Consider the following 23,761-nt stretch of genomic DNA (forward strand, 5'->3'; position numbering starts at 1 on the left):
AGGGGAAACATTTGTGACGGGACGGTGTCCAGAACTTGCTCAACCCCACAGAAACACGGGTGGTGGGGAAAGGTTCCGTCCTGTGAGCTGTCAGCGCGACACACGTAGCTACACAGACAAGGAAGGCTAATGTTGGTCAGACTTCACGGAGATGTGATTGAAGGTACGTTTATTATCCATTAGTCGTGAAACGTAACTTAAAGATAGGTTAGTAAATTACACAATAGCAGATATGACAGACTATGGTATTACTTTGCCTAGCTTTTCTTGTTTAGCTTTGCTAACGTTATGTCTGTCAGTTAACCTGCTAGCTAGTAAACGTTAGCTAACTACCAGCGTCGTTTTCGGCAAGCAAGTTGAGTTAACAGCGTTGCTAACCTATAAGTTAATGTAACTAGCTAACTATCATCTTTGCTTTGCTTAAAGGACCTGCTTGCACCACAATTTCCGTGATAAGTTTGCCTCCAAATATTTGTGTGAACATTAGCAAACCCCGGAAAACATCTAAACAGACATTTCAATGATTCAGTCTATGAGTTTGAATATTTATCGTTATGTTATGTGCTGAGAGGTTCACTTAAATATCGGCTTTCAGTTTCAATTCACTGTAAATGAATACGTCGAGAGTTTCGACTGTGTTGAAGAGTAAGGAATGTGCGCACTTTAGCCTGTCACTGTCGACTGCTTCATAACCGGTTTTACACCATCACATTGAACAAGTGACGAGAGTATGTTCGCATCCAATGAATGGGCGTGTGCGTTAATAAAAATAATTTTGCGTTCTATCTTGTTTTTTCTTTTAATGCAGCAGCTTTCTGAAACATCTTGAGTGAAGTGCGCCCATCTAAAGACATGGCAGAGCTAGGCCCCCACCCGAACACAGCAGGTAATGAAACAACAAATATTATTTATATAACTTTCCCTTACAAAGTGCTTTACAAAAGGCCAAACACCAGATATCATTCACATTGGATGAGGGGTATATTAACAAATAATTTACAGCAATGGTTTATGTGTACCTCCTATGTCATTATTTACTTACTACTACTTTATTTCAGATGTCAAGGCTAATGAAACACAGTCAGCAAATGAGGGTTGTGTTTCACCACCTGATGAGCGGAATCAGGGAGAGACAGAAGGTAAAATGTTAAGAAAGGTCGATCATAATCCAGTCGATGTATCTTGACTCATTGTGTTTCTGCAGAGAAGACATGGAGCAGGGTGATGTTAAAAGTAAATCATAAATAATATCAGTATTTAATTCCCTCTTTTTCCATTAATTAGTTTTTCATAGACAAACATTCCAAACCAGGAGGGTATCCAAAGTGAATACCTTATTCAGTGTGATGGTTGTTGTGTTAAAGTTTCTCCCAATGTTACAGTATGGTTCTTTTGTCTTTATGTACTGTGCTCATGTTTAGGTAAATGTGACACAGGATGTCTTAACCCTACACCTAACCCAAAGTTTGTATGTTTTGCTGTGGTCCTACAGTAGATTGTTGAAGTAGTAGAAGTGTCCCCTACACATTGTAAACTCACTTTAAATGAACTTGTTGGGCAAAATGGTATGTTTAAAAAAAAAAGGGAAAATGGGTAATAAAATTGAGAATTAAACATTAGTCATCAATTAAGCTGTCAAAATATGACACCAGATTTCTATTTTTATTATAGATGGTGATTCAGCTAATGAGAAGATAGTGCCTCCTACAGATGGATCTTCTCCTGATGAGTCCATCACACGAACCTCTGAGGAGACTATGGCAGACAGGAGTACCCCACCTCAGGCTGATGACGGAAGTCACGGTGATTACAATAGAGTGACAGGGAGCAATGAGCTGCAGACCATGACAGGTGAGGAGATCTCCAGTCAGTGTTCCTGTTGAAGAGTTATGACAAGTGATTCAAACCTTTTTATTTATTTATACCTCTAATGTGTGTTATGTCACAGTCTTAATTATATTTTGTAAGTAAATTACAATGAGTTGTACATGTAGATGTGAGTATTGTTTTTAGACAAACTTTGTGAACCTATTCTTCAATCTTGTGAGTTTAAAAACTGTCATTATCAGTTGCTGCAGAGAAGACATGGAGCAGGGTGATGTTAAAAGTAAATCATAAATAATATCAGTATTTAATTCCCTCTTTTTCCATTAATTAGTTTTTCATAGACAAACATTCCAAACCAGGAGGGTATCCAAAGTGAATACCTTATTCAATGTGATGGTTGTTGTGTTTAAGTTTCTCCCAATGTTACAGTATGGTTCTTTTGTCTTTATGTACTGTGCTCATGTTTAGGTAAATGTGACACAGGATGTCTTAACCCTACACCTAACCCAAAGTTTGTATGTTTTGCTGTGGTCCTACAGTAGATTGTTCGTCCTTTTGCAAAGTGTCCCCTACACATTGTAAACTCACTTTAAATGAACTTGTTGGGCAAAATGGTATGTTTTTTTTTTTTAAAAGGGAAAATGGGTAATAAAATTGAGAATTAAACATTAGTCATCAGTTAAGCTGTCAAAATATGACACCAGATTTCTATTTTTATTATAGATGGTGATTCAGCTAATGAGAAGATAGTGCCTCCTACAGATGGATCTTCTCCTCCTGATGAGTCCATCACACAAACCTCTGAGGAGACTATGGCAGACAGGAGTACCTCACCTCAGGCTGATGACGGAAGTCACGGTGATTACAATAGAGTGACAGGGAGCAATGAGCTGCAGACCATGACAGGTGAGGAGATCTCCAGTCAGTGTTCCTGTTGAAGAGTTATGACAAGTGATTCAAACCTTTTTATTTATTTATACCTCTAATGTGTGTTATGTCACAGTCTTAAATATATTTTGTAAGTAAATTACAATGAGTTGTACATGTAGATGTGAGTATTGTTTTTAGACAAACTTTGTGAACCTATTCTTCTTGTGAGTTTAAAAACTGTCATTGGACTGAACCTTTTTCAGCAATTTCAGCAGGAGAATACCACACAGGGGACAGTAAAGCAACAACAACAACCACTCAACTCACTCTGCATGACTGCAAGGATGACGAAGCCGACGGACCAAACACTGGACATAATGAAGAAACCACAGGCACCAGCAACACCGATGATGAAGCTGGAGAAGGTGAGCATGACTTTTCTAAAAAATTCAATAACTGCAGAATTTCTACACAAATGTTTTCCGGTGGTTGCAGTGTGCAAGTTTGTTTCAACTGTTATTTTTTCCCCACTGGTCAGATGAAGGAAGCTGCCTGGAAAGCCAAGAGAACACAACCTCCTCACAGGACGAGGAAAAGAAAGATGAACAGAAAAATAAAATTGACACCATTGGTCCTACCACTCAGGAGACTGAACCTGGAAGTTCCAACGAGTTAGATGATGGAAGCGGCCCGATTATCCAGGAGAATATCAGGCAGAGTCCTGGAGGTAATCTTGTTACTTTCTTTCTTATGTTTTATCGTCATACATCACCATACTTTCTCAGTGGCATGAAAAAAAATAGTTCTCGAACATTGTATGTTGTGTTTTGCTTCATATACAATTATAAATCGTTTATGAATTACTTATAAAGTACTGGTTTAGACAACACATGTTCCCTATTTCCATAGGAAATGGCACATTCCTGATACTGGGTATAATGGTGCTTGCAGTTGCCATCCTGTTGCAACTGCTCCGCCCGTCTGAGACTCCACCTCAGAAAGATGATGAGCGGCAGAAAGACATCTTCCTCAGGCAGATGGAAAAGGTAAAGACCCAGTTTCCTAACCAGCGTGCTGAGGTCTGGGATCGGAGCAAGATCCACCTGCTGAGACACCTCCAGACAGCCCAGCCAACAGAGCCAGTCAGTCTGATCCTGACTGCAGGCATCAGAGCTGAGCACACGCTGCACTGCTTAGCTAAAGGCCTGGCCTCTGCTTTCTCTTCTGCCCGCAACGCCTCCGTCCTCCACATAGATGGAGCCAGCAAAGCCAGCCAGGACAGTGACCAGGTCAAACTGGACATCGACAGCAAGCTGCAGGGAGCTTTCGAAGGAGATAAACCTGTGGCCGTTATTCACCGCTTCGAAGAGCTGCCTCCAGGGTCCACCCTCATTTTTTATCGCTACTGCGACCACGAGAACGCTGCCTACAAGAAGACGTTTCTGATCTTCACAGTACTGCTGGGGGAAGAAGAGGAGATTCCTGCCAAGAGTCGTTTGAGTGCTGTGGAGGAGATGGTGGACGACCACCTTCAGAAGAAGTTTCTTTCTGATGGCCAGCCTGTATCTTTTGACAGAATGGACCTTGACAAGTATGGCGGACTGTGGAGTCGTATTTCTCACCTCATCCTGCCTGTGACAGCAGAGAAGAGGATGGAACATGAAGGATGTTAGGGGACGCTTTTGTTTGAACTTTTTATCTAAGCAGTAAACTCTCCCGCCTATCAGGGCTGCAACAATTACCTTTATGGTCAGTTTATCTGTCATTTATTTGAGTTAAATCAATTAGTTGTTTAATCTTTTTTTTAATTGTCAAAAAATTGGAAAAATGTGCATCAGTGTTTTCCAAAGCACAAGATGATGTTCAGAGGTCTTGTTTTGTCCTCAATCCAAAGATATTCAGTGTACTGTCATAGAGAAGCGAAGAAGCCAGAAAATATTCACATTTAAGAAGCTTGAATCAGAGAACTTTGACTGTATTTCATTTAAAAAATATGCAAACTGATTAATCGAATATCAAAATATTTGGCGATGAGTTTAATAGGCAAACGATTAATTGTTGCAGCTCTACTATCTTTCAGCTTGCTCACTGGGTAACTGGTCACTCAGAGGCCCGTAACAGTGGTCTCTTGGATGGACACAGACTACATTGAAGATCACTTCCACATAATGTAGAATGTAGAAATGAGAGACTAGATTTTGGTATCGGATTTTTGTAAACATTTCTTTGGACACTGATCAAGAAAAAGCTTTTGACAGAAAGGCTGTGGGGCTCTGTTGTATTTATACTTTGATCACATGTAATGTCAGGCAAATTGAAAAGCGATTCAACTGCGGGTTTGTGGATATGTGCAATTGTAATGCAATTTGTGTAATTTTTTTATTTAATGTGAGACTCGATTGTTCTCCTATGGATAATGATCGCAACAAGATAAGAGGCAGAAACATTCTTAAAGTGTCAAAAGCACTAATTTTTAGATGATTGTTTTTATGACAGATATTTCTCAGAGGGACTGTACATGGCACTAGAAGCCTTGTCTGAACCTCCCATGCTCTAATTTTCTGTACACATATACGTGCATCACACCTAAAGGAAGAAGTCTGATGAAGATCGGTGCATAAATTGAATGTGCCTTAAAGTCTAAATAAATAAATAAAGTACGTGAAGCTGTTGTATTTGTTGTCATTGTAGTGAACAGTGCGGCCGCCAAGGGGCAGCAGCACCTCGTGTGAGTCTGCGCTGCTGGGAGGCGACTAGGTGGCATCAGATCTCTACGCAACAGGCTGCTACTTTGAATTTGAGCACGAAATGTGATTAACAACCTCAGACTGCAAGTCAAAGTTCAAAGAAAAAAAATCCTGATTAGCCTGAAACGAATATTCAACTCATGACAGATTAATTGTGCCGCACATCATGCGTCAGTAGTCGTCTGCAGTAGTTGAACTCCTCCTGCCAGTCTGATGAGATCCGCCTCCTGTCAGCTCTGCTCCATCATCAGCTCCAGCAGCTCCGGCAGCAGCAGCAGCAGATGCCGGCTGCTCTCTCACAGACCACGCGCTCTTTCTGCACCCGCGTTCACTGTGACACTGAAAAAGATGACCTCGCGCTATAAAGCTTGATCTCGCTGTCTGATGACACTTTTGGATAAACGATTCTAATTTTTGGAGACAGAAGCATGAAATTTCCTTGGCAGCTGAGTTAACTGGTGACAGGCTGTGCCTGCCAGCATACTTTCAAGAGTCTCTGTCTCTCCGGCGCTCTGTGAGCCTCACAACATGTGCAAGTTATGCGTTCTCATCCTGATGTTCTGTGCGTCGGTTCCATGGAGCTCTGCAGCGCCGCAGACCCGGGGTGAAGATCCTGGGTCACGATTTGAGAGCGCGGCGGAGCCAAGTGACGGGCTGCAGGAGGAGATAGATGGCCAGGAGAGCATCCTCTCTAAGGTAAGAGGAAACGTCCCGCTCTTTTCACTGATTTGCCTGTTGTGTTTTGTGGACATTTAATGATTTTGTGCGTAAAATATTCAAACGTTTTTGATTGAGCGTGGTGGAAAATACATTCGTCCTCTTCTCTTTGTAGCTGCTGGGTGATTATGACAAAGTGAAAGCCCTCTCGGAAGGCTCTGACTGTCGGTGTAAATGTGTTGTCAGACCCCTGAGCAGGAGCGCCTGCCGGCGGATAGAAGAAGGGAGCGCCACAGCGCAGGACTTCTACACTGTGGAGACTATCACATCTGGACCAGAGTGCAAGTGCGCCTGCATCGCTCCTCCGTCAGCGGTCAATCCATGCGAGGGGGAGTTCAGGCTGAAAAGACTTAGGGAAGCTGGGAAGGAGAATGTCAAGGTGAAGTGTCATCCTGTCCACTTTCCGTGCACACTAGAGCCTCGAAACACACATCATGTCCGCATAAGCATCCGGGCTGCCTTCAGCGCGTCTGTTGATTTCTAAAGAGGCCTGGAAAACTGGAGATTCAGAGTTTGAATGGGAGGCGTTGGGCCCATTTAACATATGGCATGTCTTGAATTGGTAAACCCTTTTGACGGAATCCGCTTGATCATTCCAGCTGTCCACCATCCTGGAGCTGCTGGAGGGATCCTTCTATGGCATGGATCTACTGAAGCTGCACTCCGTCACCAATAAGCTCCTGCATCGCATGGATCACCTCGAAAAGGTACATTAAAAGTGAACCTTTCGTCTCGAAATATTATATGAACTGGTGGTAGCAGGTGTGTTTGGCTTCTGGATGTAGTCAGTCCAATAAAACACTCTCTTTAGTCTTTATTGTTAGCTGCATCTGGAGGGAGTGATAAATCAATTAATAAAGAATGGAAATACTAACCAGATGTTTGTTGAATTTTGCAGAGCAGTATTTTTTGTGCTAAATCTATTAGATCAAATGAAATGACTTAAAGGTTCACTATGTAGTTATTTTTGGGGAAAAAAATCAGATGAGAAAGATTTTCATTGGCAAGTTTAAAGAAACAATCTGTCTTCAATTGCATGACTGAATAAACAAACGGACAACACAGCTTCACATTGTTTTACTTTGTTTATATGTGGCGGACCCTGCCACCTCTCTAGCGTTAAACAGTGTTCAGGGGACCTTATTTTCCTCTGAGAGCAGCTTGTTTGTTCAGTCATGGAAAAATAAATATCTCTGAGTTTGTATAATCACCTCAATAATGTTGTTGATATTACCATTCCGAGTTGCTGGTAGTGGTAGTTCCGACTTACTTTTCCAAAACGACGTAGTGCCCCTTTACCGTACAAATTCTTTCACATGAACTCGGTGTCGAGTCAGCCGTAAACAATCGGCCTTTCAACGGTGAAGTTTTTGCACCAAACCCCATGTACCTAAATGATTCATAAACATCATAAATCAAAAAGTCGTCCCGCCCAAACAGGTGCAACAAAGGTAACCACATGTACCAACGTTATCTTGATTGGAACGACTTGCATACCAGAAGTGTCCATACAGCACTTTCAGAGTCTTTATCTCTCCTCTACTATTTGTTTGTTTTTACATTTGTATCGCCTTTTATCTTGGGCTCCTGATAGCAAGTCAAGTTTTCCGCCTGGAGTCAGAAATGATTGAACCGAACCAAACTGAACAGCGCCTGGGAGAGAGCTGAGCTGCTTCAGTCAAACTTTCTCACACCCAGATCTCTGTGTCGCGCCCTTTGGGTGCTGAATCAAAGTGGACTCAAACCACTTAATTTGATGATCATTATTTTGATGAGCTACAGTGGCACTTCTGAACACTTGATTACAGCATCATGTACAACACACTGTGCCTGCATGATGTGTGAAAGCTATGCAAACTGCATTTGCTTCTGAAATGACCTTTTTCACAGACGTGTCTTGGCATGGAAAACACAGCTGCAGTTGATAAACTAAGCGGCTGAATCAAGCATATATTCATTAATGATGTTATTGGTTTCGGCTGTGTCTTTGTGTGTGACACGTGTAAAGGTCGATTGCTGAGAAGTAGAAGTGTCGTGAGTGAAGATGCTGGTGTTTTTTTTTAAAAAGTGCATTCTGGGAGGCACCTAGTGCAATCACAACTGTCTGAGCATTCGCAGACGACATCTTGCCACAACAGAAAAAAAAAGGCTCAAAGAAAATTTGAATTGGGTTCAGTCAGATTCAGGTTCCAGGTATTGTTCAGGCTGTCACATGAATAACTGGGACGCCTGTCATAAGTGATCTTTATTGTTATTGGTAACACCTGTGCTTTTCCCTCCAATAACAAGTGAAATATAACATTTGATGACTCAGGATACTCTCCCCTTCAGCCTTGTGTGAGTGATTATCTCTGCTGATGTGATCGCAGCCCGTTTTCCATTATAACACGCACATGATTCTGCTGATGTCTTGATTTGTCCCCGACTGCATGAAGGTGGTGTCTGTGAACGACACGGCGGATGTGGTGAAGCCCCAAGAGAGTCCTCCGGTCGAGGCAGATGTGACGGAGAGAGCGCCCACCCCTCCCCCACAAAAGCATCAGGAACCGAAGAGACTCAGTGAGATCAGCGGGGCCGCGGCATATCGAGACCCAGGGGTGAGTGTGACATCCTAACACTGATATCACAGGGTCAACAGATTTAAAGGGGAAGCTAGTCGCTAGTTCTTTTGCAATTAGATGCAAAAGCTTGATTTCTTTCAGTTGCCAAGAAATACTAAGATTGTGTTGTCATATATGCATTTAAAGGCAGCTCACACTGTTAAATTGTTACAGATTTATAATAATTCTTCGTACTTACCAAGTAAATTAAAGAACAATTAGTAATCACTGGCTGTATTTAACTACAGGTCTATGTTAGTTAACATTACCTAGCGCATGCATCTTTCTTATGATATTTACTGCTACACATATTCCTGGAAGTAGCTATTAGTTACTGCAAATGAATTTAATCATTACCAAATAATTACTGTACCAGTTACTCATATTAGTTAAATACATATGTGAGCAGCTCAACAGGCAACTGAATTCTCTAGGAAACACTAATGAAATAGTGAGCTGTAAGTTGCTACTACCATTTTCAACTAGTTTCCAACTACAGCTGCTCAAATCGAAATATGACTAAAATCGAAATACGGCAAAGTGCCTTATCCAAATGGCAGAAGACACTATCTAGGGGAAAATGTGTGACAAAAAGGCATCATAGTAAAGTACTGCAGAGCCTTCAACATTTCACAGTTCAGGTGGTTTATAACCTCCCCTTAAGTAAAGTTTGTAGGTGTATTCATGGCAAGATTCTATCCTCTGTTACATCCATGAATATTGTACAACACATCCTGAAAGACAGTATTACATATTCAAAGCAGTTGCGAAGGCTCTGAACACGTACAAGAGAAGTGATTGGATTCACATGTTCCATTATGAAGTCTTGTGTTCCTGCAAAACAAAAGGAACAATTATGTGTTCTTTCCACAAACTCCTTCATAAAAATCGCCTTCTCTGCGATTAAGGACCAAAAAATGTGTAAACGAGTTATGGAGGTAATGGGAAGGTTTGGCAGACCCAGTGGACGACAGCAGACCTCAGAGCAGTGACTGTACCACAGGGCCCTGATCCATGGCAGCAGTGTTGGGCGGACCTGCCCTTCACAAACAAGTGATTCACTTTTTAATATGTTTTCGCAAGAGCATAACACAGTGTCATCAATGAAAACTGAAAAGTAAATGACATTTTTGGATTAAAAGTTTCCTCTTTATTAAAGGATAATTCACTTGGGTCGCACTTCGTGGCTTCGGTCATCATTTCCATCGGTAATAGTAACATATTACTCACCGCTTTAATTGTTGAGATCTGAGTATGAATGAGGCTTTATAGCTAAAAAAGTCAGACAGTGAAAGTGACAAATGATCAGATTGAGGTCAGCTTGCCAAACAGACTCCAGCTGAAGTTTTTAAGTGGAGTTGTAATGATTAGTCCATGAGTCAGTTAGCCAACTGAAAGAAAAATAGTTATCTATCAATCATTATTTTTTGCAAATCCGTGTATCGTTTGAGTCATTTCTTTTAAGCAAAATTCAAAAATGTAAGCATTTAAGGTTTTGCACATCTGTAAGTTTTGCTAAATAGAAGTTTTGTGTGTCCATTCTGTCCACGAACAGGAAAGGTATGAGGAGAAGTTTATTGGGGAAAATCCGTCCGTCCGACCGACAGATGGCTCTGCTCAGATCACTGAGGTCAGACCTCAGGCGACTCCCAAAAATGTGGCTAACAAGGAGGCTTCTCCGGTGTCGAAGACCGCCCCCAACGGAATGATCATCAGAGGAATGACGTTTTATAAATCTGAGCCTGATCCGATGGTGGCAGACGACGGGGAGCCTGGTGAGAACTGTGAGTGCAAACCTTCAGTCAGCTTTCAGGGCAAATAACTGTGCAGATGGACCGAGAAAAATCTGAAATCAAGTTATCATCCAATTCACAGCCATACCAAAAAGTATATCTTCAACTTTTCTTTACACATCCACATTCTGCTTACCATAAAACAATGAAATATAGTCAGTCACGTTTTACTCTGTCACTGCAAAAATCACAATTACAAATGTGTGCTGTAATTTATTAGTTCAGAGACGACCTGGTTTTGACGGTATTGTATAACTGTCGCTCGGATTACTTGACCAAATCTTTTCTTTTCCCTTTTTTAGTTTTTGAGTATCATGGATTCAGTGGTGATGGCCCAATTAACCTCTTCATTGAGGAGAATCTTCTCCAACACAGAGCCCCTCGCCCCAGGACGAGGGAAGGACTACAATTAAGTCGACTGCCGAAAACTGATCCTTTATATCATTCCAAGAAGACCAGCCAATCGGCAAAACTGAAACAAACTGAGCCCACCTCAGAAACCCATAGTGAGGTCATCAGTGCCATTGGAACCGCATCAGTGGATGTGTCTACAGATGCACAGGGTGGCACGTCGGACGCGTTTGGACCATCTACAACGACACAAAAACCCAGGAGCACAGACGCCGCCCCTCTGACTACTCAAAGAGCCACTGCAGGAATCACTCAGTCACCAATCCCTCTGATGGCTGAACCAGCAGGCACTTCTTCAACAACCGAAACGTCAAGAAACACAACCAAACCCTCCGAAAATACAGTCACCAGGGAAATCCCACGAGCGTTGACAACGAGAAATACACGGACCACCACGATGGAAACCTCTACCCTGGAGGTGAAACAAAACATACCTGGCAGTACAACAGCTTATTCAAGCACTCTGGTACCAAACACAGCCACAGAGGCTCCAACTGCCCACCCAACTTCCACGATGACCATCACCACCCAGGCTACCCGGACCCTGGCACCAACAACCCCCACGGCAGCCCCCACAACAGCTAACCCCACACAGGCCGCCACCACAACAGCGGAAGAAGAAGAAACTGAATCCACCATCTTTTCAGGGACGACTTTGCCTCCTACCACAGAGAGAATCGTCACTTCCCATCACACTTCTCCATCTTTCACCACACCTTCGACTACCTCTTCTTCAACCACTACTACAGCTACTACCACGACTACCACTACCAGACAGGCTGCTCAAGTCAGACGGAGATACAAAATCAGCTGGGAAGAGGAAGAGGGAGTGGAGTCGGACGAGCCAATGCAAAGGCAGCAGGAATCCGCTTCAAGAAAACCTGGTAAGTTCAGTTTATGTCGACTAAGGGGAAGACAGAAGCAAGACTGCAAGTCTACAGAAACGCTGACAGCTTAGTAGGCACAGTGGTTCTTTGAGCTCAATACCAGGGGAATTTTTTTTGCTGCAGTACCGTGAGTGGCCACCGTGCCAGACTGGAAGCATGGGGAGCCTCTGGGTCTTGCTAAGAACACAATGAATAGCTGAGGCTGAAGTTTTTTTTTACCCCCAGGCTAAATAGTCCTGAACAAAACTACTGGATAAAATATTGAAGGAAAAGTTGGGGTATCACCAAAGTCCTTTCATGGCTGTCCAACCAATACTGGGTGAGATATTTCTGACCAAGTAACCAACAGACCAACTGACAGACACCCAGAGTGGCTAAAAAAACGGCTTAGCAGGTGCTTACAAGAGATTAACACCAACAAACAAGATATCCTGTGACAGACATCATGCCGCACCTCTTTACATATTCTTGTCATTTAGAAAAATATTGTATTGATTTCATTCTATGAATCACTAAACTTTGTAATTCAGCACTCAGGCCACTGTGGGAACCTCACCCTTTCCGTGATTCCATCCATAAAACAAAAGCCTCTAATTATTTTCAGACTCTTTGACGGAGGTCTGGATGATGTTAAATTGTTTCGTTCCAAATCCTCACTCATGGCTCTCTGACTTGTTCACAGGGGAGTGTAAGGACACTTTGGCAACAATCTCGGAGCCAGTTACTCACAACACCTATGGCAGGAATGAAGGAGCATGGATGAAGGATCCAAAGTCTGGGAATGACAAAATTTATGTCACAAACTTCTACTATGGAAACAACCTCCTGGAGTTCCGCAACCTCGAGGTTTTCAAAGGAGGTAAGTACTCAATGCTTTCACTGAATTCTTCTTTGTTGTGTCTTTGCTTTGATGAATCTCATGCTTCTTAATTTTCTCTTTATCCTCTCCAGGCCGTTTTACCAACTCATACAAGCTTCCTTACAACTGGATTGGCACAGGCCACGTGGTCTATGATGGGGCTTTCTACTACTGCCGCGCCTTCTCTCGAGACGTCATCAAGTATGACCTGCGTCAGCGTTACGTGGCCGCCTGGACCATGCTGCATGATGCTCTGGTCGAGGAGGCATCATCACCTTGGGAGTGGCGCAGCCACTCGGATGTCAACTTTGCCGTGGACGAGAGCGGCTTGTGGATCGTCTACCCAGCGCTGGATGACGAGGGCTTTTTACAGGAAGTGATTGTTCTGAGCCGACTCAACCCCTCAGACCTCAGCATGCAGAGGGAGACCACCTGGAGAACCGGGCTCAAGAGAAACCACTATGGAAACTGCTTCATTGTGTGCGGTGTCCTGTACGCTGTTGACAGCTACAACCAAAGGGACGCCAACCTGGAATATGCCTTCGACACGCACACGAACACTCAGATGATTCCCAGAATGCCCTTCACCAACAACTACACCTACACCACGCAGATTGATTACAATCCCAAAGAGGGTGTTCTGTATGCGTGGGACAATGGACACCAAGTCACATACAACATCAAGTTTGCCTATGTAGATCCTCAGTAAGGGTTAGAGAGTAGAAGTAAGTAATTCTATGGTTTGAATGGATTGTAGATCAGTCCACGTGGCCTTCAGTACGGAGACAGACGAAAGCCAAATGTACAAATGTACGTCAGTATATCGTGACTAAACTGTTTTGTTCATATTCTGATTTTTTTTTTTTACTTTTCTGAATTTACTAAAATAAATGAAACCATGAGCCTGATTACTTAGTCAACAGATCAAGTTATACTGTATATATTGTAATACTGTAAAAGAGAAGCCCTGTGAGCTGAATGAATGTAGAAATAAGTTCACATAAAAAAAAAAACTGTTCATAAAGTATATTCCCATGCTACATTTTTCTGTTTCATACACATGATTTTGTATTACATTTTCTCTTCCTCTATATGATGAAACCACAGATATTGCTGTTGACCTTGATCTTGTGAAAGCACTTACTCCCTGCATATCAGACTCTTTGGAGGCGTTTACAATAAACTTCGGAAATGCTGACAGAAAATGTCTTCTTTGTTCAGCTAATCACAGTTTTAAGAGGCTTCAATTACAATTTATGAGTGTTAATTCGACAGGAAGACAGAGGAAAAACATATATACAGACAGAGAGAAGCAGTGTTCAAGCCTGTAATTTGCTGTGCCTGGACGTAAGTTGAGTGATTGTGCAGAAAAGTACCCTGAGCAGTCCATCTATTACACCTGTTTAGCAAAAACTGAAATGATGCAGTTGTAGGATTTCCCCCAAATGCTTTAAGGATGCACAAAGGTCTACAGTTAGAGAAAATCCAGTGTTTATTTTGGTTTCTGCACACAATAGAATACAAAAAAAAACACAAACCTTAAAAGTTAATTGTACTCATGCTTGCTCCTCCAGGAAGAAATGCTGGGATGCAGTGAATCAAATATTTTTGGAACCAAAGGGTATATATATATATATATATATATATATATGTGTATATATATATATATATATATATATATGTGTATATATATATATATATATATATATATATATATATATATATATATATATATATATATATATATATATATGTATATATATATATATGTATATGTATGTATATACCCACACAGATGGCCTGGCTTAAGAAAACAAAAGCAAGGGCATGTTTTTTTCTTTCTTTTTTATGGGCATCTGTTGAGCTTAAACATAACCATCTGTACAACCCTGTAGCGACGAGAAATGCACTTTCACACACACACACAAGCATAGTATATAGTATTTATCTATATATCCAAGAAAAATAAGGAAATGGTTTCTAAAGTCGAAGTTATCATTTCTTATTTCACACCAGTTTTTACTTCAATTATACATATTCAAAACAAGGAAATAGAAACAGTCATACAAATAAATTTGAAGCCAGAATGCATCTTCCCAGGTTCTGCATTTATAGTGCAATGTTTTTTTTTGTTGTTTTTTTTTTTTACAAATAATTGGTAGTAAAATCTAGGCGATAATTTAGCTCTGTCACAGTTTAAAAAAAGACTAATTTCCAGTGGGTTATAATTTCAATACAGGCTTAAGTGTGCCAAAAAGTGCACTTTAACCAGTGGACGGGACTCAATATTTTTTCATCAGATGTCAAACATCAGCAGTCGAATAAGATAACATTGTGATTCCTAAGATCAAATCTGAATGTCCAGCCATTAAACGGACACTAAAGAAATCTCCCAGCACTAACATTTCCTCTTTGTTTCCTTCCAATCCACCATTTATTATTGTATACACAATATGTCATTTAGATTTTCTGTAGTCAATTAAAATAAACAGTTCCGACAAAGTGAAATCAGACAGATACAGAAAATAAAAACAAAGTAGTGAAACGGGTCACACCACAGGAGTTTGTTTACTACAAATAAATATATATCTGAATCTGAGAAGCACAGTGCAAAGACCAAAAAAACTTAAATTCTTCATCAATACAGTGCGAAAAACACAGAGCACCTGAAATCCTGGATTTAATGAAAACCAGCCGACAACATATCGGTCAGCCTGCTAGCCTTCACGGATCACCTGACTTCCTGAGTTCACTGAATTAGAAGTGCTGCATCTAATCAATCTGGCATCTCTTACTCCATTGCTCGTAAAACTTGCTTTAGTTAGAGGCTAACAGATGACTGAGTAAGAGAGACGATTACAGCACTCTCATCTTGTGTCGATACAGCCACAGAATTTGCTGTGCTTGCAAACACTGATATCACAAATGTCTTTCTCTGCATTTAGTTGGGAAAATTCCCTGCGAGATTAACCTTGAGTGTATAATCATTTTCTGTTTTTCTCCTCTGGCTTTGTAGTTTGTTCTAAAATCAAAAACAACAACAAAAATAAAACTGAAATATAAAAGAGAGAGCAGACTTGAGGAGAGCCGCTATGGGGTGAAAGTATTTGTGTTATGATGGGGTGACTCAGGGTTCAATGCTTGGCCTCCTGCCGCTAAGCAATTACCCTTATGTGGGGCGTCTGGGGTTACAGGGAGAAGTCAGTTTTGCCACACAAGGAGCTGCAGACTACCTCCGGATATCAGCCTGAATGAAGAATGTAGCTGGCTGGTGCTGACAATTTAACCTAACTTTGAATTATGATGACTGAATTTCATTCAAATCTACATCACAATCATGAAGTCAGTAGGAGCACAACATATAAAATACACCTCATCACATACAAAAAAAAAAACCCCAAGTGTTGATTGTGGTCTTTTTGCTCCGTTTGTCTTTGTGGGTTTTGTTGAAGAGATAAAAATAATAGAGGTGCTGATGGTGACCTTACGCAGACCCCATTAGAACACCGACAGGCGGTGGGGCGTGGTTGTCAGTCTGGGAGTGCTGATAAAACGTGTCCGTGCGGTTGACCCTCAGCAAAGGTGGAATGGTGGAGGACCTGATGTGGAGGATCCTGGTGTCCGTTACTTCACAGTCAATCTGCATCATCACCTCGTACTTGTCTTCCCTGATGATGCTGTCTGTAATGGCAAGAAAAGGAAAATGACAGTTGTTAGTTCTGGATTCATCAATAATCGGTCTGCTAGTAACAATTATATACATTGTAGATCAGTCTGTGGATTATTTTCTTGATTAATCAGTTAGATATTTGGTGAAATATGTCGATCAGTGTTTCCCAACACTAAAGAGAACCAGAAAATATTTATATTTAAGAGGCCAAAACCAGATAATTTTAATATTTTTTCCTTAAACCAATCAATATTTTATCTAAATAGTTGCCAATTAATTTACTAGTTGACAACTAATAGGTCAATTGTTGCAACTCTTCAATAAATGCATAAATGACATTTTTTCATTAGATTAAAGCCAGACTGATATGCAGTTTTTGGGGGCAATACTGATATCAATACATTTGGGTGAAATAATTACAATATCGATATATTGGCCGATATACACATGTTGTTTGCAGTAATCCCTCAAATTTTGTTATCAAACACAAAAATATGGAATGGAGGCAGGGTATTTTACAGTTCAACTTTACCGGTGAACTAAACTGAAATTTCCAAATTTCATAATTCTAAAATCAGCACCATTTTCTGCACTTGATCGCCCACTTGTCCAAAAAGTTTTCATCAGCTGATATCAACAATAATATCGGCCAACTGATATATTGGTTGGGCTCTATTGTAGATTGAATCATTTATGTATTTGCCTGTGGATTTTATACCGGCTGAAGCTTTAACCAACTCAACACACATATAGAGGTTATCAAAGTGTATTAATCTTCATTAATGTTTCAGGTTTTTTGTAGTATTTGTTGCAGAAAGACTTGACGGAATATTTTGGGAGTGTCAAGGAGTATTGTTTGAGGCAGCTGGGGGGGGGGGGGGGGGGGGGCTGAGAACAGATGGAGTCCAGAAGTGAGTCACTTACTGGAGTTCTCCTTCATGGAGATAAACAAAACAGCTCTAAACAAGAGCAGGACATGCAAATTTGAGAAGAAAGAAAAAAAAAAAAAAAGGAGAGACTCTGGCAAGAGTATTGGAGAGAGAAAAAGAGAAAGAGAGAGATCACTGATGATGAGTCAGGCTTCTCGCTGAGTTCAGAGAAGAAAAGAAGAAACTCGGGCAGGATTGAGGGACAGAAAGTGATCAATGTTGATGAGTCAGGCTATTGTGTTTGACAAAAAAAAAAAAAAAAACCCAGAGACTGCAACAGACCACAGATGGTGTATAGTAGAATGATACACACAAAGGTCATTATCAAAGATGAATACATTTTCAAAAGGTCATCCTGAGGTTTGAGCGAAAAAAGTATTTATTCTGGCTTCATCTTCAGAAGTTTAAGTTTGGAATAAGATGCTGGACTTAGGACAATGCTGTGTGGTTCATGGTCTGTGGTCTCCCACAGCCTTAACTTTGTTCAGCTTAGGGGAAGAACATCCTCTAAAGTGGACACGCTTGTAAAGTTCTTTGCTAGAAAAAGCTCTTAACTGTATGCTGAGGGATCTCTGGTGTATTTACATTAACGGACAACTTAAAGACTCTGGGCTTCCTTTGTATGTCAGCGGGAGAGTGGAGATGATAACAACATTCCCCATATGGAGTGCACAAGACAAACACGCCTCAGTCAGTTTTAGTGCACTCGTATATGACCCAAAAATGGACCTGTAGGCGTCTTTAAAATGCCTGAGAGCACTGCGAGTTGTTTAAAAGCTGCAGTCTTTTTCCAGACACCTGTGCAACACATCAGCCCTTTTCTGCTCTTCAGATTTCCACAGACGGATACTTCAGAGGCAGTTAAGAGTTTATCAGATCGTACTATATGGCCACGATACAATAGCACATTCGGCAGCCCGAAGACCCCATGGATGTTCATATCATTAGATGGCTGGGAGACACAATGCTGAGTATGACTTCATCTGCTGCTGAACTTCCTCTCTTGCACCTGCAGTTAAACTGGAACTACTCAAATGGCTTTAGTGTTTGAGCAGACATCTCTGGAAGTCATCCTCTGGGTCCAGATTTTGCTCTCTGTCACGCTACATCAATCTAGGATTAGGCTTCTGCCTGAAGCAGAGCTGGGAATGTTATTTTCGGTGCATCTCCATATCGCTTGATGAGATCGTTGCTGTCTAGTTCAAGGTTCTGTCATTGCTGCACAGTCAAACCTGTGGATTCTATTCAGTTCAGAATAAACTACTCTGACATTACCACCGCTTAGCTAATTTCAATCCAATAATAAACAGAAGTCCAACTGATCGGCAGCACAGAGTGGAAACGTGTCACATGCATAATGCAGATGCAAAACACATGAGGAGGTTGAATGAAACGGAAATCCCTGCAAATTATGAGAGAGGTATAAAAGATTTGACTAAAACAGTGAGCATGGAAGAAAAAAGTAGGAAGCCATATGGATGCAGAAATGGGCAGGAGGCGGCAGACTTTGGTAGTGAAGAGAGCCATGTCGGTTTGAGGTTGAAGAGTTTGCTAGTCCTTTTAAAGTTAACTTCTTTTAATTACTGTTTTTTTCCCCTTTTGCATTGTTTCAGGCTATGTATCCTAACTTACACTGCTTCGCATTACAGCTTTAATACCTTCTGCTCACTCCTCCAGTGAGCTATTGTCACTGTTTTTCCCATGTTATTACTATTTTGCCCCATGTACTTAGTGCAGCTATAGAATTCAAGAGACATTAATTAAACTAAATTATTTATTATTTATTTTCAAATGCCTTAATGCAGTAGTAAACCAAGTAATATTTTATGATAATGGTTCATATGACATCTTGTAGCTCGTAGTGATAAACCAACATGGAATTTTCCCTCGACTCTGTAGCTCCCCTCACCCCTACAGAGTGATTTAGTGTCTTTCAGCCAATTGTTTTGGTTTTTACTGCACACAACTACACAGTTTTTAAGTCAGGCAATGATATGTCAATGTTATGTTAAAATCTTGTAAAAAACAACAACAAAAAAACTAAACAAAAAATATTCAGGTTTGCTACCTCTTTATTTTGAGAGTTTGCTTCTGTTGCTCTTTAATGAGATACTCTACCCCACATTTATCATGTAATTAACCAAACAGAAGACTCCAATTAAATTCACCACATTGATTACATCCCCCTTTCACCAATTTACCAAAATGTCTAAATTCTACTTAGCCAACTGCTTGAGCAGCAGACTGAACAGTGAAACAGGAAATGCACAGACACGAGGCCCAACTTCCAAACAGCAGGTCTTTGAAGAAGCTGCCAAATCTACCATCCTGCGCTGCGTGGTCTCATCCCCCTTTTACTTGTGCCATCTGGAGATGTTCCAGAAAGACTCAGCGACACAGTGAGCTGGTGTGTGCTGATAAAGCCCTAATTTTCTGGCAATGACGTGTCTGAGGTAACCTGAGATTGCATCTCGGGAGGACGCTGGCTGCCAGACTGGCACAGACTCTGAAGAGTCCATGAGGGGAGCTTTTGTTAATATCAGAAAGGAAGCAATTCATCAGCAAGTATAATCAGAAAATCACAGGACATGATTTGAGTCAGTAAAAGTAAGTGCGGGTCCAACAGGATGTCCATGAAACTTTAATATTCACATAAGCTAAAAATCCAGCCAATTTGAAGAGGATTTTTATTCAGAAAATTCTGCCAATACGCTCATCTGTTATTTACATTTTTATATGAATAACTGGCATTCTCTGTGATAAAAGGCACAAGCCAATGTTGAATAATAAAACAGTATTTCACCATGACAAAATTAGTCAGGAATCTCAGAGACATAACAAGACTAAAAGAGTCAGCAGCCATGCTAAGCATCTTAGCTAAGTACTAAAATCTGCACGCCAACATGCTCACGATGACTATGCTAAAATGCTGTTTTTTGTGGGTTTTTTAGCAGTTAAAGTATATTCCCTTACATATCAAACATCTCAGTTTAGCATGAAAGCATTCTAACATTAATGAGTTAATAAAAAGTAGCACTGAGGCAAAAAGGAAGGCTGTAGTTTTGCAGGTATTTGGTGATAAAGCCAAGTACAAGAAAACATGTAAAGTTATTAAAACTCAGCCTGAGGAGAAACTAAATATCACCGGAATCCATCCAGTATTTGTTGAGACATTTCAGTATCAACCTCATTGTGATAATAGAAGGAAAAGTCATCGGATCATCAAAGTCATTAAGATTCATCATCTGGGGAGCATGAATGTCTGTGCAAAATTTTGCTGCAACCAATCGAATAGTTGAGAATTTTCAATCCCTACCAAAATGGTGGACCAACGTTTGACACTGCCATCTACATAAGCAGCTAGCATGGCTGATTCCTAGCTTTCCATGTAGACAAGTAAGTCATAGAGGCAAAGAATCACTAGTGGTAGCTTATTTTGGCAAGGATGGAAAGGGTTAAACATTTTGGTTGGTAAGATTACACTCCTTGTCAGAGGACTGGTGGGGATGTTTGTTTAGATTAGAGGAGTTGGAAAATCTGACCCCCAACTCCTTCTAACTTGAACCCCCAGTGAAAGCTGCCTGTTAGCTAAAGTGCACATGTACAATCTCAGAGAAGTAAAAATAGACTGCAGTACGTCCACGCGGTCGATCCACCTGTAAATGATGTCATCCGCAAAACATTCCTCTCCTCCAAACATGTCACTTCCACTTGATCAAGCTACGTTCAAACTCGGAGGATCACTGAATAAACACACCGTTCAGTCCTTACGAGGAGCCACTGCTCAGCCAGATACGTTTTCAGAGAAAATCAAGAACGTCAAGGTCAAGTAACTTTAACAGAAACCCTGAACCGTGGACACGCAGCGAGACAGAAACAGAAGACGGCTTACATCAAAGTTTCATTCTCCGATATTCAGTTATTGACCAAGACAGACCAAACGTTCACTCCAGATTAGCAGTCCATTCACCTCCTCCAGATGAAAACCATTTAGTCACTGGAGAAGGAAGGCATTCCTAAAAGCAGAGCAGCAAAAGAAAGCTGGAAAGAATTATCCTTCACTGCGGAGCAATCATGTTCCACAAAGAAGACAGTGCTGCTTTTCTAAGGGTCTCATCCAGCTAAATATTCACATTTACACTTAATCACTTCAAAGTTTCAAACAAAGGACAACATAAATCTGAAATGCTACTCGAAGACTGTCATCTGGGCGACACATGGTGCTTTACATGTTGAAGGAGGGGGGGGACCAGGATTACCACCAACCTCTTTCAATGTCAGCTTTGTTGGCTTGGATTTTAACTGCAGTCCCTGCTGTCAGGTCAACAAGGAACTGAACAAACTGAGGCTGAAGCTACTGTATCTCTACTGAATCATGCATCTGTGCCAACATAATACTGGTGTTAGTCGTTTCTCTCAAAGAGACCACATGATCCAGCCGGCACATTAGATGCAACCACACGAACGGCTGGAACAAGCAGGAGAATTTTGGTTTTGAATTTGTGGCCAACTGCAGGCATCCATGACAGATCATGCAGATTGAAGACCCCTTTTCTTAAGGTAACAAGAATCTTTCCAGACCCGATATCTCTCCCTGAATGCCACCTTTGTTTGCCCATTTCAACAATTAGCTGAAAAGGGGGTCTTGGATTTCACTATTTACCGCTATTTCAATGGGCCATCCGACCGGCACGGACCTCAACATTCCTCTGTGACAAGACCAACCAAGAACAATGTTTACCTTCATCAATCTTCATCTCAAACACCGCCCTTTCAGAAAAAAAGAGGTTATTTCCCAATGGCCATGTCTTCCCTGCTGAGTAAGAGGCTCATATTCCACTGACTCACTCCTCTCAAACTGGCTGAATCACTAATCAAATCTTTCGCTGGTGCTTTGCCACAGACGAGACAGGGAGATAACAGAAGAACCAGGAGATTTCGGATAAAAATGCCAGGTTGACAGCCAACAACAACAGGCTGTCTTCCTAATTGCTCACACCCTACACAAACACTATGGGGTAGGTTCCCTTTCATATCACGGTCCTGCAGGCTTGGTGAAAATCAAGCCACCTGACAATTAAGCCTGCAGTATTTGGACAAAAGACTTCTTTCCACTGAAAACCCAGATGACCCGACTTTGACATTCTCCATCGATGATCCAGCAGATCCGAAGACCATGGAGCAAAGCTATGATGAGCTCATGGAAATGAAAAACATGTGTACGCTTAAATTATTCATAAAAAAACAATTTGGCAACAAGTGCGCCAATCAAGTTCCAAGAGTTTTGCCAACAAAGTGCTCACATACTGAGGCGTATCTCATGTGTACCAGTGTTAAAATGTTTGGGATGGGTTTGTTTTCGAGGGCAGGTGGTCAAATAAACGGGTGATTGCTTCTCATATGGGCTGGCGGAACCCCCCCCCCCCCCCCCCCCCAAACCACAAACCAAGTGCACTCTGATTGCCACCCACTATTACAAGCTGTGGACGGCAATTGTTTTCTTTAGGAGGAAATGAAGCAGTCTAAATGAGCCATGTTCCTGCTCTATAATCTGAAGAGGAGCTATAATTTGACTTTTCATCACTTGCAACAATGATATAAACATCTATGCGGCAAATCAAAGTGCTTACATTTCCCCAAGTGTTCAAGGACCAAAAATCCTACATGTCTGGATTAATAATTCTAAATAAATTACTTTGTGGCTATACCACTCCTACTTGGCATGTAGGGCTGGGCGACTTGGCTATAAGACAATAAAGAAACTTTACTTTTCTATATCACAAAACAACGTACATCTCTGTATTTTGAAATCTGCTCAGAAGAACTTCACTAATGCTAGGATGATATTTTTGACCAAAAAGCTCAATAGCGATACTGCCACAATATTGTTGAGTTGAATGTTAGTACTTTCACTAAATATATAAAAGAAAGAGATTTTTGTGGACACATTGCTTCGCACATCAGTACTTTCCTTAATACAAATACAGATCTAGATGATAATGGCTTGGGTGGTTTTTACAACTCACACTTCTTGCCCTTGTTAGGGTTAACTTAAACCTAACCATTACCCTACTACTACTGTAGTGTAATTTATAGCTGATGGATGCAAAGCAGACAGTTCAAGCATTGCAGGTATTTAGTGACGTGGTCACATTCTGTTTTTAGGCTGGCAAAAGGGCAGTCTTTTGAATGTTTCCTGAACAATTATGGCTTTTTGATACAGGAATAATAATAATAAATAGTCTGCGGAAAAAAAATGTGAAAAAAAAAAATCAAGATCAGAAGAAAATCACCGTATTGAAAAAGGTAATTCTTTGTGTCTGTGTGTGGTTTGGTCAGTGGCTGTACAGACAGCTTTTCTAAATGCAACAGAGAGTATAATCAGAGGCTGAAGGACATGACAGAGAGCACAAAGAGTTCAGAGGGAGGGAGGGAGGGAGGCAAGGAGGGA

General features: G+C 41.1%; 3 protein-coding genes across 13 annotated transcripts in view; 2 read left to right on the forward strand and 1 right to left on the reverse strand.

Moving 5' to 3' along the window:
• The first annotated feature begins 21 nt into the window (after positions 1-21).
• On the forward strand, positions 22-5,368 carry LOC115591427 (torsin-1A-interacting protein 2). Of its 9 annotated transcripts, none has more exons than XM_030433442.1 (8): positions 23-163; positions 809-886; positions 1,059-1,139; positions 1,672-1,851; positions 2,551-2,733; positions 2,961-3,122; positions 3,236-3,424; positions 3,607-5,368. In XM_030433442.1, exons 2-8 carry the CDS (start codon positions 853-855, stop codon positions 4,368-4,370), a joined length of 1,593 nt encoding a protein of 530 aa, XP_030289302.1. In that variant the 5' UTR covers positions 23-163; positions 809-852; the 3' UTR covers positions 4,371-5,368. The 9 variants fall into 9 exon arrangements, with proteins under 9 accessions (XP_030289310.1, XP_030289302.1, XP_030289304.1 ...); XM_030433444.1 differs by having other exon boundaries at positions 1,711-1,851; XM_030433443.1 differs by having other exon boundaries at positions 33-163; positions 812-886.
• Positions 5,369-5,511: 143 nt separating this feature from the next.
• olfml2ba (olfactomedin-like 2Ba) lies at positions 5,512-13,916 on the forward strand. Of its 3 annotated transcripts, none has more exons than XM_030434350.1 (8): positions 5,512-6,140; positions 6,277-6,540; positions 6,761-6,868; positions 8,597-8,758; positions 10,317-10,536; positions 10,857-11,849; positions 12,535-12,711; positions 12,804-13,916. In XM_030434350.1, the coding sequence occupies exons 1-8, from the start codon at positions 5,973-5,975 to the stop codon at positions 13,418-13,420; spliced, it is 2,709 nt and encodes a 902-aa protein (XP_030290210.1). In that variant the 5' UTR covers positions 5,512-5,972; the 3' UTR covers positions 13,421-13,916. The 3 variants fall into 3 exon arrangements, with proteins under 3 accessions (XP_030290210.1, XP_030290209.1, XP_030290211.1); XM_030434349.1 differs by having other exon boundaries at positions 5,515-6,140; positions 10,317-10,545; XM_030434351.1 differs by having other exon boundaries at positions 5,967-6,140; positions 6,348-6,540; positions 10,317-10,545.
• An 888-nt stretch (positions 13,917-14,804) lies between these two features.
• atf6 (activating transcription factor 6) overlaps positions 14,805-23,761 on the reverse strand; it is a 34,490-nt gene continuing 25,533 nt past the window's right edge. The window contains exon 16 of the mRNA XM_030434184.1: positions 14,805-16,392. Coding sequence (XP_030290044.1) covers positions 16,196-16,392 — 197 coding nt within the window. The 3' untranslated portion in view covers positions 14,805-16,195. The remainder of the gene's footprint in view (positions 16,393-23,761) is intronic.

Source organism: Sparus aurata, chromosome 11 (genome assembly GCF_900880675.1).
Source record: "Sparus aurata chromosome 11, fSpaAur1.1, whole genome shotgun sequence".
In the NCBI taxonomy this organism is placed as follows: Eukaryota; Metazoa; Chordata; class Actinopteri; order Spariformes; family Sparidae; genus Sparus; species Sparus aurata.